General features: G+C 42.0%; 1 protein-coding gene across 10 annotated transcripts in view; it reads right to left on the bottom strand.

The window, feature by feature from the left end:
• Nucleotides 1-446: 446 nt before the first annotated feature.
• The window catches only part of LOC139392495 (myocyte-specific enhancer factor 2D homolog), a 78,772-nt gene continuing 61,995 nt past the window's right edge, over nucleotides 447-17,223 (bottom strand). For 2 of the 10 annotated variants that reach the window (XM_071140499.1, XM_071140562.1), the window contains 7 exons: nucleotides 14,479-14,657; nucleotides 13,573-13,602; nucleotides 11,720-11,831; nucleotides 11,224-11,407; nucleotides 9,955-10,023; nucleotides 7,567-7,617; nucleotides 448-4,674 (listed from right to left, as the gene is read on the bottom strand). In XM_071140499.1, the coding sequence (XP_070996600.1) occupies nucleotides 4,251-4,674; nucleotides 7,567-7,617; nucleotides 9,955-10,023; nucleotides 11,224-11,407; nucleotides 11,720-11,831; nucleotides 13,573-13,602; nucleotides 14,479-14,657 (1,049 nt within the window). In that variant the 3' untranslated portion in view covers nucleotides 448-4,250. Of the gene's footprint in view, nucleotides 4,675-7,566; nucleotides 7,618-9,954; nucleotides 10,024-11,223; nucleotides 11,408-11,719; nucleotides 11,832-13,572; nucleotides 13,603-14,478; nucleotides 14,658-17,223 lie in introns of all 10 variants that reach the window. The other 8 variants (XM_071140491.1, XM_071140507.1, XM_071140526.1 and 5 more) reach the window with 8 other exon arrangements.

The following is a 17,223-nucleotide window of genomic DNA, read 5'->3' as shown; positions in this document are numbered from 1 at the left end:
ATACTTCCACAGACTGAGTGGTCTCGATTATAAATGATTACTAGTTGGCCATTGTCACTGGAGACAGAAGTGTACACAGGACAGAACAGCTGCCACTATGGTCAACTGTCTGGAGGAGGGGACAATACACCCCCACCACATCGCTCCAATCCTCTTGTCTCATTACTTCATCTCTCTCATTTAGAAAATTGGGACTAAACATGATATTATTTATGAAGCATTTGTTTACTGTCCAATGATGATTAAGAAACTGAAATCTTGCACTTCTTTAAATAAATAGAGATTATGTCAGTGGAAAGGTTATCATGCAATGAATAGACGCCTCAATACAACATTTCTCCTTGAGAACTCCCCCAAGTCTCTCCTTCCAAGATCATTCGACTTTCTCTTTTCCTCCCATGACAGTTATGATTTACAAAGAGTCATTTTATATTAACGTTTTTGTTTTATTAGTATTAACCTTTGTCGTTATGTCATTCAAATACCGTGGCATAGTCTCACATAACATGCAGTTTAAGTCAATTAAGTTGATCACTTTGCTTGCGAAAAATGTAATGCTTTAAATGTGATTTGATATAGTAAATGATTTCTAGAAACATTTCCATTTTTGAAAACTAAAGAAAAACCAAAACATATTTGGCTTAGGTTTATGGGCTGTAAAATAATTCAGTAGATCTGAACACTTGATAATGATGACCAAAGCATTACCAGCACATGTGGTGACATCTTATAGTAAGAATAGATCACTCCACTTCACATATCTCTGGCAATTAATGAGCAACTCTCTCAACAGTCCCATATTTTCTGTCACTTACCAAACATAGCTGATACATCACGTTCCAGAAAACTTTTCAGAAAATACGTTTGTATTGATAAATTATCAGACTGTTTTGATAGTTAACACAAATCCACATTCTAATGTAAATCATAATAACAACAAACCAAAACCTCTTTGTAGGTCAACTTGTCTATTTAATATATAAAATACGATAAAACATACGCAAAAAGGGAAGGGTAAGAAGGGACAAATGGATACTTTGGTACAATAACAAACACTTTTTTTGTAAAAGCAGTATAGAATTTGTAATAACATATCAGTGCATACTTTATTTATGAAAATATACACAAATTGTATATCATTCTCCAAAAACAACAAAAATGTTTATTTTTTGATATTTTTTTTACAACGAAAATCAGACTAGCCGAACACAATATATTAACTATAATTGATTAACTTCTTTCTTCAATTTCTATTTTATTTCTGTGTGATGTAAATTCTTATTGATATTACATTTCATATTTATTTCCTATAACATGATTCATTCTTTTTTTGTGTTATGCCCATGCATTGACATCTTTGTGTCTAGTCGGAAATAAATTAAATGTGTCTTGTCCCCACTTTACTATGTGTAGACTAAGTTTTATACATTTGACTAAAAATTGCAGCATTGTATTAAACTTGTTTACCACCTTCCATGATCTCACATGTACTAATATTACTACAGCCGTTTTGTTTTATGTCATAAATCGTGCAATATTTGTACACCATTTGAAGAAAAAACAAAACAAAAAATGAAAACAAAACAAAAATATAATATTTATATATAATAAAATAAAATTCAAATAAAACAAGATTCCTAACCTACACAAAACCGCAAAAAATAAAATAGTATTTTCTATATCATCATTACAATTACCATCGATGGTCACAATAATGATAATATTAACAGTAATAATAGCAATTACCATAGAACAATTATAATAAAAACAGACAATAGAACTGTCACCAGCACAAATTAACACTGGAAAGTGAGATTCTCTAAACATCATTCATTATACATGGGAAATATGGGGGCGCAGGTTAACTATTGTCATGACGATTGTCTTTTCATTTGTGATTACAGTGACCCTTAGTGTTGTTCTGAGATAATGTCAGGGCTTTATGCAACACATCGATTGGCCAATGTCCAGAGTACTAACCAACCATCTCCCCATAGTCTGCTTCCACTAGTGACCATTTAGTCTAGTTATGAAACATCGCTTCATGGCGTGTGGCCCTATTCAAGACATAGCTACCATTTTTATGAAAAAAAAACCCCATCAGGGTCAATGTTTTGTTCAAAGCTTAGGACACAACAGTCTTACAGTCCAAGGGTGTGCGAACATGCCGGCAGTCGTGATAGCTCTCTCTCTGCCATCCGTCTCTAGACGATTGTCTAGACTCCTGAAGAGTCAGGCTGCACAATCCCTACAGCAACAACTACAACGATATAAAACAATAAAGAGCCAATGTGAGGTCATTTGAACAGAGTGCAGAGTATATGTGAGTATGGTGTTTGAGTGTGTGGAGAAATTAGCCGTTTTGGCAGAAAATTGATAGTGGTGGAGGTCAAATGAGAGTGAGATGGACTTGTCTTTTAAGTCACGGGTAGGGAGCGAGTGAAATGCTGTAATTAATTAATGTGGCCAGGCAGGAACTCTTGTCTAACATAAAGCACAAGGGATACTTGTCTGGCTAAGGTGTGTGAATGTGTTTGTATGTGTGTGTTGGATGAGTTTGATGTGCCTGAGGACATGCAGACATGACTGTCCCATTCTGGAGGACACCTGGCTTTTAAAGAGGGGGCATTTTGGGGGCTTGGGGGGAAGGAAGGGGTTAAAGTGCGCTCCATCAGAGTACTAACCACTGCTCACTCAAATAGTCCAATCCACTGCTACTTTCCATTCTGTCCCTCTAGCACCCTCACTTGGCTTTGCAACGTAGTACACTTATGTACACACAAATAGAAAGACAGATCCACTGAGAATCAACACATTGGCTTTTAGGGATATCCTGCTGAACATATGTGAACATATATTTCTATATACAATCCCTGTCGTCTATCGTTTTCTCTGCATGGTATGCAGTTCATCCCTTACTCTCAAAATCTACTATCGCTGCTGTTATATATATATATATATATATATGTTTACCCACAAAAAAACAATATCCCTGCTATACAAAAGCCATACAGAAGGAAACAGAACAAATTGCTTATATACACAGTTCTTTGCTTTTTCTCCCAGTTTACATCTCTTATTCAGAGCCTTCTGAAAGACTGCCATTGTTTAACAAAAATACTTTTCGTGTGTGAGTGCGGATGGATTTGAGCGTGGGAAAAATCAAAAAAAGTCAAGAAGGTAGTAACAAAAAAACTTTACACAAAAAGAGCATTTGAAATAAATATCAAAAACAGGAACACACACGTAGAATCTGAAGTTGATCTGTAGGTATCTGTAGCATGTGTCATAGAGCTAGTGCAGCCCATCCCTGATAAAACAGTATTTGACCTAGATAAGGTATCGATGTTTCAGATTAAACAGCTATTTGCATGGTTCTGATTAAATACCTGGCTAAAACTAAACAAAACAAGGATCGTCCACTTTAGAACAGTGAATCCTGTCTTATCAAATGGATAGCTAGTAAGTTTGACTTGGTGAATTTTGGGTTCTTAAATCTAAATTAGAAATGTTTATAGAAATGTAAAGATGGCTGATGGACAAGTCAGACAGAGAGAGGACGTAATATTCCAACAAAACAGTTTAAATCTCATTCACCAATCTCATACTCTTTACAAAAACACCAAAAGCTGGATATAACAGTACCACTGGGCAGATACAAAGAAGTGGATTCATTTTGGTTGTCGTACTGTTTCTCAACAGAGCAGTGCAGCTGGACTAGAGACCTACTGTGGATAAATGACAGGAGGATACCAGATGTGTAGTATGTGATGTAGAGGGTAAACAGAAAACCCAGCAAAGCCAAGTCAGTCAATAGTCAGTCAGTTTTCTAGACGCTCTCTCTCCCTTCAAAACGAAAAGGAGACAGAGCCAGCATGAACAAAAGAGAACTCATTCATTTTAATTCTAATCTTGTCCAACACACTATGTTGACATGTAATCCCTGGTTCGGTTACTCTGCCCCTATAGAGGGTGCATGTGTGAGAATATGTGTGTGTGTGTGTGTGTGTGTGTAGTACAATATAGGGTAAAACAGTATGCAGCTTGTGCGTCAATGCATACATTTGTGAGAGAAAGTGTGTAAGAGCATGCGCAAATGGGCGTGTCCGGTGCATGTGTGTGTGTGTTTGTGTGTGGTGGAGGCATGTGTGGAGGTCAGCATTTACTGTACATACGGTAAATAGGTGTGGGGTGGGGGGGTGTGAGAGAGAGGGGGGCATCTCTCCCCTTCACTCCCTTGTTCTACACATCTATGTTACCCAAGTGTCCAGTCTCATTCTCTTCACATTGGCACCCTCCTGCTCCTGCTGCTCCTGCGTGGACGAGGGCCTCAGGAGCCCCATGGCCGAGGAGGCCCCTCCCTGGTGGTGGAAGTCCTGGGCCCGCCCCTGGGCCCCATCGTCCCGGTCCCCCTCGTAGGAGCTGCCGTTGCTGCTCAGGCTGCCGACGGGCGAGCGGCCCTGCAGGGTGGATGGCTCCAGGCGCAAGGCCCCTGGGTACTGGCCTGACATAGGGGCCCCTGTGATGGTCACTAGGCCTCCTCCTCCGCCACCCCCGACTGTGGAGCACGGGGTGCTACGGTCGCGGTTGGGCGACACGGGCTCCGACTTGATGCTGATGTTGGGGTTGGTGTTAATTGTCAGCATGGTGCCCTGAGGTAAGTGGCCCACCGGCCTGGAGGTACCGAGAAAAGAGAGAGAAATAGTGAGACGTGTGCTGACATCTGCTGGTCAGCCAGGGTAACTGCAACACTCTTTACGAACACACAACATCACCATGAACATCACTTTTAACACAGGAGCCCAGACAGGGACCTGCTCAACAGCACACAGTGCAGTAAGCGCTGATGGAACATAGAGTTAACACCTCCACACACTAGGTGGAGGGGGGGGGGGGTCCTAGAAAACAAATGTGTCAGCAAATTGAGTAGCGGAAAAACAAACAGAACCTTGGAGAGAAAGAATATAATTGTTTATGGGAGTGGTAGATAAGTGTCCCTTCTATGAACTGCGTAGGTCTTCATTTCTATGTGCAGTGCTCTGTGTTCCACCCTACTGTTCATACACAACCTGGGCTGACAGCTCATGTTTGGCTAATTGCTAACGACAGGTAATGTTTCACTGCTAATGTTTTAGGGAACAAAGTGTCATGACGTAGCTTTTACAAGAGACTATAGGATGATGGACTGAGGTTAGACAAATGAACAGATACGCAAACAGACTGGATGAAAAGGCCACACGGAAGCGCACGGTCCACAAGCCATGCAGACTGACTCTGGATTCCGAAAGACCATGCCTTGTGCCATGTGTCCACAGTCACTTTAATCTTTTGCATTTAGTAACTCATGCAATTGTGCCCAGACACCTCCAACTACACACCCCTCCAACAAGTCCCATCTGTAAATTCACACAGCCCTCAGCACCCTCCCCCTCTCTCCCACACCATACCCCACAATTGGAAAAGCCAACAATCACTTCAATCAGGTCACCCTTAAAAAGGTTAAACGCAGCCGTTTTTATCTCAATATCAAATCATTTCTGGCTAACAATTAAGTACCTTCCTGTGATTGTTTTCAATTCAGATAGTCAAAAAGAAACAAAAATAGCTTCTTAGCAAAGAGACATTTCTCACGAGTGTAGAGGGGAAAACTGAAAACTAGCTGTTATTGGCAGAGAGGTTTGGAACTCTTTTATTGGTCTATTCACTAATTTACCGCCTGGTGATGACACCAGGCAGGCCAAAACTCCATCCCACAAAAACAGGCTGCCATTTTTTCCCAAAAGTATTTTCAAACAGCTCTTACACTAAAAGGGTATATCATAATTTTCACGGTATTATCCCAACCTCAGTGTGGAAATATTCAGTGAGCTCCAAAAGTATTGGGACTGTGACTCATTTTGTGTTGTTTTGGCTCTGTACTCCAGCACTTTGGATTTGAAATGATACCATGAGGGTAACCAGTCAAGCTTTAATTTGAGTGTATTTTCATCCATTTCGGGTGAACAGTTTTGAAATTACAGCACTTTTTGTCCCCCCATTTTAGGGGACCAAAAGTACTGGGACAAATAAGAATAGAATGTATTTCTAAACACTTCTACATTCATGTGAATGCTATCCATGATTATGGATAGTCCTGAATCGTGAATAATGATGAGTGAGAAAGTCACAAATATCATATCCCCAAAACATGCTAACCTCTCACCATTAGAATAACAGGGGAGGTTAGCATTCTTGGGGGGTATGATATGTGTGTCTGTAACTTTCTCAGTGATCATTATTCACCATTCATTCAGGATGAACCATAATCATGGTAGCATCCCTATTAATGTAGAAGTGTTAAGAAACATATTCTATTCTTATTTACAATAAAAGTGACTCAAATGATTGGTCACAAAATAATGTGAAACACAACCAAAACAATGATGTAATCATTGCATGCTAGGAATATGGGACCAAATACTAAACTTTTGACTTCTTTAATACACATAAGTGAATTTGTCCCAATACCTTTGGTCCCCTTAAATGGGGGGACTATGTACAAAAAGGGCTGTCATTTCTAAACGGTTTACCAGATATGGATGAAAATGCCCTCAAATTAACACTGACAGTCTGCATTTTGTCACTGTATCATTTCAAATCCAGAGTGCTGGAGTAAAGAGCCAAAACAACAAACAAAAAGTATCACTGTCCCAATACTTTTTTTGCTCACTGTACATAACACACAGGTAAATCATGTTTTTGACTGCACTGGGCCTTTAAGATAGTGTACTTATAGGGCCCAATGACCCATTCATATTATTTTATATATTCACAGTTGCACAATAAAAGATGCAAGAATGTGATTCTGTACCCTACAACACACACACATACTCTCGCTCATGTCCACACTCACTCCCTAAACCCTTGACTGTGTTACTCTGCCACTATGTGTCACTTTATCAAGTGTAAGCCCGGCATTATGGACTTGTACACGTAGATGGATTATAGTGCCACAAGGGTCCTGTTGCTATGGAGAACAAAACAAACAGAGTCAGCAGGCTGGTGACAGTGATGAAGGCTCGCTCTTCAGGCTAGCTCAGGGCGCTAACACAGCTAGTGTAGTCAGAAGCACATGGTTACAATACAGTACAGTATAGTGCCGTTTCCCAAAACCTGGTCCAGAAGGACCATTGTGTGCACAGTTTTCACATTAAACCAATCTCTCAATAAATAGTGAGTTTCATTACCAGCATCTCCATATGGAGTCTCTGTCAAATAATTATTGGATCTGGTTTTAAATGAAAACCAGCATGCATGGGGGTCCTCAAAGACCAGGTTTGGGAAACAGTGCCGTGCTGTGTGGCTAGTTATACACTGAAGATAGAAGAGGCTGGTGGGAGGAGCTATGGGAAGATGGGCTCATTGTAATGTCTGGAATGGAATTAATGGAACGGTATCAAATACATCAAACATTTGGAAACCACATGTTAGACGCAGTTCCATTTATACCATTCCAGCCATTACAATAAGCCCATCCTCCTATAGCTCCTCCAACCAGCCTCCTCTGACTGAGGAGATATACAGTACCAGCAGAGACCCTCTTCCCTGCCAAATAGCAAGTTTGATTGAGAGGCCATGCTGTAAAAGGAGGGTAAAAAAGAAAGTTTGAGAAACTAACACAGGGAGGGTGATTCAGAAACCTGCTCTCCATTGATGTACATAACAGACAGCCCAACAACTTGGCTAAATCATTTTACATTCAAAATTAGTCAAACATTGGGTATTCATTTACTAAATAAAATGTAATTATAGACTTATCATTTTGAATGTATTGACCAAGACATCAATCTAGTCCCTAAATACATTTTATTTTATCAATTCTATTATTTTTCCCTTTCCTGCAATGTAGTGTAATCAAGCTGGAGTGGATGTGTTGACACAATGATTCCCTATCCGGTTGTCTGTGTAAACAATCTATTCCTTGAGGATAAAGGAGCTTTCTCTGAACTAAATAGGATATTATGTGCACAGCACACAAATCAGCAGTGTGTACATAAACAACTATTCGTTTCTGTGAACATTGTAAAACATGCGTAAGGTAGAGACATAAAGGTAAGCCTTTCCCTGAATAAAACAGCTGGAGACAGACAGAGAGAGAGAGACAGACAGAGACACAGAGACAGACACACACACACAGAGAGAGACAGAGAGAGACAGAGAGAGACAGAGAGAGAGACAGAGGGAGGGAGGGAGAGAGAGAGACGGAGGGAGGGAGGGAGAGAGATGGAGGGAAGAGAGAGAGAGAGAGAGAGAGAGAGAGAGAGAGAGAGACGGAGGAAGGGAGAGAGACGGAGGGAGGGAGGGAGAAAGAGAGAGACGGAGGGAGGGAGGGAGAGAGATGGAGGGAAAGAGACTCAGAGGTAGAGAGAGAGAGACACACACAGAGGTAGACACAGAGAGAGAGTGAGACAGAGAGAGGGAGATATTGAAAGGAAGAGACAGACAGAGAGTGAGTTAATAGTGAGACGGATGGCAAGGTAATGGCAATAACTGCCACCTGTAAACTTACTGAGGTAGCGAGTTGTGTGTGTGCACCATTTCTCCAATGCAAAAGGACATGTCCTTAATGCAAGGACAGACTGACTGACAGACAGACATGTTCTCTAAACAGGAAGCATTTCTCCAAAACCCCTTAAAACTCCTCAACTCAGATCCTTTATCTCCTGAATGCATCAGCTGGGTTCTTCAAACATAGAGACCAATACATCCTGCAAGGCTGAAGGCAGCAATTGACGTGTGGAAAACGATTCAATAAACAAGTAAACAAGTCAACGCGGGAAGGCTAGCGGGACACCCTTGACACAGCATTAACATTTAGATTGGTGTGCTAGTCAACAGGTGCACGCTAGTTGCAGTGAGTATTTACAGGAGGCTCTGGAATGACTGGCCACTCAGTGCAAGAGAAGGAAGGGAAGAAAAAAACTGCAGAAATCATTTCTCCCTCGCTTCTCACGGCGAGTAACCAGGGCTGACAGGGAACGCGAGGCTCGCAGTGCAAAACCGTCAATCACCTTTGATTGGAAGTGTCTGCTCACTGCGGCTACCGTGCAAGGGAATAAATAACAGAAACAGTGGGACTGTACGTATAGCCTATGTAATCAAACGCTTGTGTGAGAGAACAAATCGTGGGAGGAACTTGCTCTTCAGGGCAAAATGAGAACGGTTTGTTCAAGTGCCTTACTTTGAAGCAGCAGTTTCACTGATCTATATGAAGTATGGATGGGTGAAATCTGACTATTGATCTTACTGTCAGGCCATCCAGGTGATATAGAGATAAATAGACCTGTGCTTCAAGACAAAAAAGGAGGACTACATTACTCATTCTTGGTGTGTGTTTGTGTGCGTGTGTGAGTCAATGCTGTCCGTACTCAAGGCTGCCATATTCCTGCATATTTCTCTCTTTGGTTCCAACACTCAAAGCCTCAGAAACAAGATATACAAGGGTTTGGCCGGCCGGGATGTCCTTGTCCTATCGCACTCTAGCGACTCCTGTGATGGGCCGGGCGCATGCACGTTGACACGGTCGCCAGGTGTATGGCGTTTCCTGCGACACATTGGTGCGGCTGGCTTCCGGGTAAAAGGAGCAGTGTGTCAAGAAGCAGTGTGGCTTGGCGGGTCGTGTTTCGGAGGACGCATGGTTGTCAACCTTCGCCTCTCCTGAGTCCGTACGGGAGTTGCAGCGATGGGACAAGACTGTAACTACCAATTGGGTACCACGAAATTGGGGAGAAAAAGGGCTCAAAATAAAAAATGTAAATGTACAGTGTAAGTTACATGGAATCTAAACTGTTATACCTTCATTATGTTCATCAGAATTGAACCCGACCTGAGAGCCGCACAAACTTAATTTGATACGACAGACAGGAAAAGCATGACGATAACCACACATGTAGCGCTAGATGCTAATTTGTTCACCTCAGGTTAGCAGCGAAATTGGAGATGCAGTTAGCCATCTCCCCGTTCTGTTTCTCTGCGCCCCACATGCTGTGGACAAGAGGGGGAGAACAAACAGGCGGTTACATACAGCTACCCCGCGGCTAGCCTAGCCGCCACAATCACAGAAACCTGCATTTAGCTCTAACAATGCCAGTAACGAGACAAAACTGACAGCTAATGAGGATCACTAGCTAGCATTAGCCTTCAGCAGGTGGTCAACGCACACCTAAACCTAAAGTGCTCTTGGATCCACGCGGGGAGATGTTAAGGGAGAGGGAGTTATTTAGGTTAGCCTCTGACATACTCAAACTCAAAGTGGAGGTACATGCATACCAGAGAAGGCTGGTGGGAGGAGCTACAGGAGTACGGGTTCATTGTAATGTATAGAATGGAATCAATGGAACGGAGTCAAACGTGGTTTCCATATGTTTGATATGTTGGATACCGTTCCATATATGCCATTCTAGCCATTACAATGAGCCTGTCCTCCTATAGCTCCTCTCACCAGCCTCCTCTGATGCATACTATACCATTGCTAGTGGATACCAGTGACGGTCAGAGGTGTTCACAGTTTGGGTCTTTATTGTAGCTAGCAACCATGCTAAGCTGCTCTCGAGGAAAAATCCTTAATTTCATGTCAAATGCCATTGACGCACGGCTTTGGTGAGTCAGAATTGCTGATGAAATTGTGTGCATACAGTAAGTGCATGTGTGTTTAAGGGCTATAGTACAGGTAGGTACAGAGGGATGGCATGGGAGAGTAGTTACTACTAGATTGGTCACGTAGTTTTGGGAAAGGGTTTTGGGTTAATTCTCTGAATCTCACTGCCCTAAACGCCGATATCTGCGTTTAGGGCAGTGGGGACCCAATTTTTTCAGCTAGAATCTCTGGGGACCTCATTTTTAACCCAAGAATTTCCCCCATCCCACCTCAAATCAAGAGATACAATGTTCAAATCTAATGACACAACCTTCAATGAATTGCATTTTCATCTCTTATCAAAATGAAAAGAAACCAGTAAATACATTTACTCAATAATAGTTTTTTGGTATATTGTTCCACACAATAATCTATACTCTTAATTTTATTATTTACATTATTTTGGGGGTGAACCCACTAAAGTTCCCCCGTGAGCCTACAAGGGTTTGTGACCCTGACTTTGAATACCACTGGTTTAGGGTGCAGCTAGCCACACTTATGTAGCTAGCTACACTCATACAATAGGGTGACCGGTGAAGTGTACTTACACCAAGTTACTGAGTGACGCCAAGCTAATCTGTTGTTGTTGTTGTTGCTGTTGTTGTTGTTGTTGCTGCTGTTGCTGCTGAGACACTGCTGGTTGCTGTTGCCAGGTGGACATGTTGCTAGGCAGCAGCCCTGATGGCGTGAATGTCTGGAGCGCAGTGAGATCCGCACTTGTCAGCTGGTACTCTGAGATGGAGGGAAGGGGAGGGAGGGGGAGAGAGAGAGAGAGGGAGAGAAATACTCACACATTGATCAAAGTGAATATGCATAGGATTCACTTATAGTGTTAAATTCCGCTCCTTTCTGCCTTTGCCAATTAGGGCAATTACAGAGCAGACTGACAAAAAGAGAATAACTGAATAAACGAATCAAAAGTATTCACCCTTGTGTTTCTATCATCCACGGGTCCTAATACACTTGCTTTAAGACACACTACAGACATACAGTGTGTGCCCAATTGCCCGTGAGCAGAGAGTACCCTTGTCCTCTTTCACTCACCAGTGTTGTAGGTCGTCTGCATGGCGGAGAAGGGGGCTAGGAGACTGGGCGTCGCCACAGAAACCACTGGCGTGGACAGGTTCCCTTGAGAACCACCTAACCGCTGAGCATTCTGGGAAGACAGAGGACACAGGAAAAACGCTTGAACATCAGGAAGTAAAGACTTATTTTAAACCAAAAATGTTGTGCCTACGCAGTACCATGACATTCACTAACAGTATCAAATACAAACAAAGGTGGGAACATCCTGGCCTGTACGGTTCTTGACTTCTCTATGACACGAAAACACCAACATTCACGGCCACGTGAAAGAATAGTTGGTAGAGGTGTTAGGAAGTGTTCCACTCAATGGAGAGTCATGCGGATTGAATGAGAGACATGCATCGGGCAGAACAACCAGAGTGAGCGATAAAGTGATTGTGTTTGTGTGTGTGTTGGTACGTGGTGATAAGTGTGTGAGTCTGGGCTCAGACGCTCCAGGGGTGGAGGTCATTGTGCCATTGGTGTCACCTTGTAACAGTTTGTCCTAGTCAATGGATACACACACTCCAGAGAATACTGTAGACTACACACAATGACCTCCTCCTGCCCAACCTGACATGGATTACACACACATGGAGTTGACCCATGCACGTGCGAAGATACATACAATGCATTCACAGAGAGAGCTTTTGCTCCATTTTGGATTTACCACACATAGTATGCATACATGGCTACACACTATTCTATAACATACAGTACCAGTCAAAAGTTAGGACACACCTACTCCAGGGTTTCTTTATTTTTTAAATATTTTCTACACTGTAGAATAATAGTGAAGACATCAAAACTATGAAATAACACACGTCAAAATATATTTTATATTTGAGATTCTTCAAAGTAGCCACCCTTTGCCTTGATGACAGCTTTGCACAATCTTGGCATTCTCTCAACCAGCTTCACGAGGTAGTCACCTGGAATGCATTTCAATTAACAAGGGTGCCTTGTTAAAAGTCAATTTGTGGAATTTCTTTCCTTCTTAATGCATTTGAGCCAATCAGTTGTGTTGAGACAAGGTAGGGGTGGTATACAGACGATAGCCCTAATTGGTAAAAGACCAAGTCCATATTATGGCAAGAACAGATCAAATAAGCAAAGAGAGAAGACAGTCCATCATTACTTTAAGACATGAAGGTCAGTTAATCCGGAAAATGCAGTCGCAAAAACCATCAAGCGCTATGATGAAACTGGCTGCCACAGGAATGGAAGACCCAGAGTTCTCTGCTGCAGAGGATATGTTCATTACAGTTAACTGCACCTCAGATTGTAGCCCAAATAAATGCTTCAGAGTTCAAGTAACAGACATCTCAACATCAACTGTTCAGGGGAGACTGTGAATCAGGCCTTCGTGGTCGAATTGCTGCAAAGAAATCACTACTAAAGGACACCAATAAGAAGAAGAGACTTGTTTGGGCCAATAAACACGAGCAATGGACATTAGACTGGTGGAAATCTGTCCTTTGGTCTGTGCAAAGCTGTCATCAAGGCAAAGGGTGGCTACTTTGAAGAATCGCAAATATAAAATATATTTTGACGTGTGTTATTTCATAGTTTTGATGTCTTCACTATTATTCTACAATGTAGAAAATAGTAAAAATAAAGAAAAACCCTGGAATGAGTAGGTGTGTCCAAACATTTGACTGGTACTGTACATTGTACTGTGCTCCTATTCGATACTACACTGTAAGTACTGTATACTCAGGATTTACTAATAAACCAGTATGACATATGTATATCAGTATGACACTCATGCCTGTGAGATCACAGTGTTGACACAGCAATCACAGTCAAGTCTAGGAGGAGTTTCTATTCACCTCACTCACCAACTCCAGCTCCTCATCGGTCTGCAGGGGGCAGTAGGACAGAGAACACGGGTTACAGTTCTGTACTAACCTGCTGATCTAGGATCAGCCCCCCAATCCTAACCTTAACCATTGGGCTCATTAAGGGGAAATGCAAAACTGAACTCGGATCAGCATCCAGGGGGCTATTTCCTCACAAAAATATCAAATTCAGAACAGTAATTATGACGAGATGCACGGATGCATTTTGACATCAATTCTTCTTTAGCACAGTCTAAAGCCACACTCAGTTTGAGTGCCAAAATCAACCTTTGAATTGAATCTTACTATAATTGCTGTCCTATTAATTGTTCAATTACTTTATAAACTAATAATGACTCAGCATCTGTCTTATAGAAAAATGTGCACTTCCGAGTGACACAACTCTGAGAAACAAAACGCTGTTATTACTGTAGACATCCCAACCTTCTAAAATGTGTTGAGTTGAATCACAAGACACAATAATAAATAAATACCTCTCATATTTCAACCGTTTACAAATCAAACAGCGTACAATTCGTTTAGGTATTAAATGTTTATCTCAGAAGGAACAGAGATTTGACCTAGATAGTTTGTGTGTATGCATTGATATGTATGCTGTGTGCCCTTAAAAAAGTGATGTAGTTCTGTCCTTGAGCTGTTCTTGTCTATTGATGTTCTGTATTATGTCATTCTGTATTACGTTTCATGTTTTGTGTGGACCACAGGAACAACTAATGGGGATCCTAATAAAATACCAAATACCAAAAATTCATAAAGATTCAGCACCCCATTGTTTTGTGACTGGCGGGACACCAATGAAGCATTTATCAATGTGAGAAAACAACAGACTCAGTTTGGGCCAGTAGGGCTCCCATAGTAGATCTCTCTGCGGCTCACCAGCTGCATCAGGCTCTTGCCGCTCTGGGAGGTGATGACCCGGAGATCAGGCTTGCGGCTGTTCACCATCTGAGGGCTAGGCGGAGGTGGAGACTTGGCCGGGACTACTTTCCCCAGGCTGTTGCCGTTGGAGACGGAGAGGAGGCCGGGGGAGGCCCTGGCACTGATGTAGCCGTTCGCTGGTTGAGAGGGAGACGGAGAGGATATATTAATATGGTGTTAAGGAATGTATGGAGTGTTTGTGTGGTGTGTGTATACCTCTCACTTACTGTAGGACAAATGTAACACTGTGAATAACAGCATGAATCTGTAAACATTACTCGTTTGACCCTTTCACGCATTACACCGTAACACTACAAAACGTCATAGCTTTTCTCTACAGGAGCAATGTCACACCTATGTCAACCCTACGGCATCCCTACAGCATGTCAACATTCAGACAGTCCCCTTTAGTTCATGTCATGTGAGACACCCCTAAGAGAAACAACCTTTTGTTATTACTCAAGACATTCCAACCTCCTAATGTGTTGTTGTCTCATAAGACACAATTAAAAACAAATAAATACCTCTAATATTTGTATCTTTAACCTCTTTGATCTCTAGGGGCGCTATTTCATTTTTGGATAAAAAACGTTCCCGTTTTAAGCGCGATATTTTGTCACGAAAAGATGCTCGACTATGCATATTCTTGACAGTTTTTGAAAGAAAACACTCTGAAGTTTCAGAATCTGCAAAGATATTGTCTGTAAGTGCCCCAGAACTCATTCTACAGGCGAAACCAAGATGATGCGTCAACCAGGAAATGAGCAGATTTCTGAAGCTCTGTTTTCCATTGTCTCCTTATATGGCTGTTTTTGCGCAAGGAATGAGCCTACACTTTCTGTCGTTCCCCCAAGGCGTTAGCAGCATTGTGACGTATTTGTAGGCATATCATTGGAAGATTGACCATAAGAGACTACATTTTCCAAGTGTCCGCCTGGTGTCCCTGCGTCGAAATTGGAGCGTAAAGCCAGGTGCAATTATTTTTCCATTTGAGAGCAAGGAGAAACCAGGCTTCCACGAAGGATATATCATTGAAGAGATGTGGAAAAACACCTTGAGGATTGATTCTAAACCACGTTTGCCATGTTTCAGTCGATATTATGGAGTTAATTTGGAAAAAAGTTCGCGTTTTGAGGGCTGAATTTTCGTTTTTTTTTTTTTTTTTTTTGGTAGCCAAATGTGATGTACAAAACGGAGCTATTTCTAATACACAAAGAATCTTTTTGGAAAAACTGAGCATCTGCTATCTAACTGAGAGTCTCCTCATTGAAAACATCAGAAGTTCTTCAAAGGTAAGTTATTTTATTTGAAGACTTTACTTGTTTTTGTGATAGTTGCCTGCTAAATGCTAACGCTAATGCTAACGCTAAATGCTACGCTAGCTAGCTACTGTTACACAAATGATTGTTTTCCTATGGTTGAAAAGCATATTTTGAAAATCTGAGATGACAGTGTTGTTAACAAAAGGCTAAGCTTGAGAGATAGCATATTTATTTCATTTCATTTGCGATTTTCATGAATAGTTAACGTTGCGTTATGGTAATGAGCTTAGGTCTATAAATAGAATCCCGGATCCGGGTTTGGTCGTCGCAACAGGTTAACAAATCAAACAGCATACGCTTCGTTTTGGTTTCACTCATTATGAAGGTCTATCCATCGAACGGCTCAATGGTGAGCAGTGTTAATCTGGGACAGAATCAAGCTACTCAGACAACAGCATTCCTTCTTGCCATGGGACAGACCGTCAGACTGATTTCCCCTTACTTGGTTAAAAGGAGCCGTTGACTCAAAGAAAGAACAGGCTCACTGTGTGGATGGGGGAGCGGGGGACTTTCCCAGCACTGTCAGGAACACAACCAGGCAAAACACAGACAGTAGACACACACAGACAGAGAGTGAGAGAGACAGAGAGAGAGATACAAAGAGACATACGAACGTACTGTGGGCAGACACACAGTCAGACACACAACTACGCACGCACGCTCACACACTCCCTAGAGCTGGGCAGGGTTCTGCGACAGCAGATAAAAGTTGCTCCATGACGTGTCCCAGATGCTACCAGCATGTGACACCGTTTCATCTCAGTCACACATACTTCAGTTCAGACACACACACTGACGGGTGGCAAGGAGCGAATGATGTTTGTTCCAGACTCATGTGGCAGCAGTATCAATAACACACTACCTCCATCAAACATACAAATGAGTAACAGTTATCATAAGTTTGCTCATGCCATTCACAACTGGATAAAGAACTCTGGGCAGCCAGTGAAGGTTACTTTGGACTGAGGTGTTTAGGGATGGGAATATGGGAATTTAGGTGAGTGTGAGCCACAGCCGAGGGAAAAGTGGAACAGGGCGATGGTGGCTTTTTTGTGTTGTACCCGACCTAGCAGACAGAGACACTCGCTCAGTCCTTCCTCTAAGAAACCGGACACTCACTCATCTACCCCAGCAACAGAGGGAGAAGAAGGAGGAGAAAGTACGTGTGTTAGTCAGATGTTGGCCCCAGGCCCTGGGCTCTTTGAACAACAGGGCTCTAGTGTGTAAGAATTCACATTCATTATGTGTCTATGTGAATGTTCATCCATGCATGTGTTTGTGTAAGTATACAGTTGAAGTTGGAAGTTTACATACACCTTAGCCAAATACATTTAAACTCAGTTTTTCACAATTCCTGACATTTAATCCTAGTAAAAAAATC

The sequence above is a fragment of the Oncorhynchus clarkii genome, chromosome 3, assembly GCF_045791955.1.
Source record: "Oncorhynchus clarkii lewisi isolate Uvic-CL-2024 chromosome 3, UVic_Ocla_1.0, whole genome shotgun sequence".
NCBI lineage: Eukaryota > Metazoa > Chordata > Actinopteri > Salmoniformes > Salmonidae > Oncorhynchus > Oncorhynchus clarkii.
This window is presented reverse-complemented; position numbering and strand designations above follow the sequence as displayed.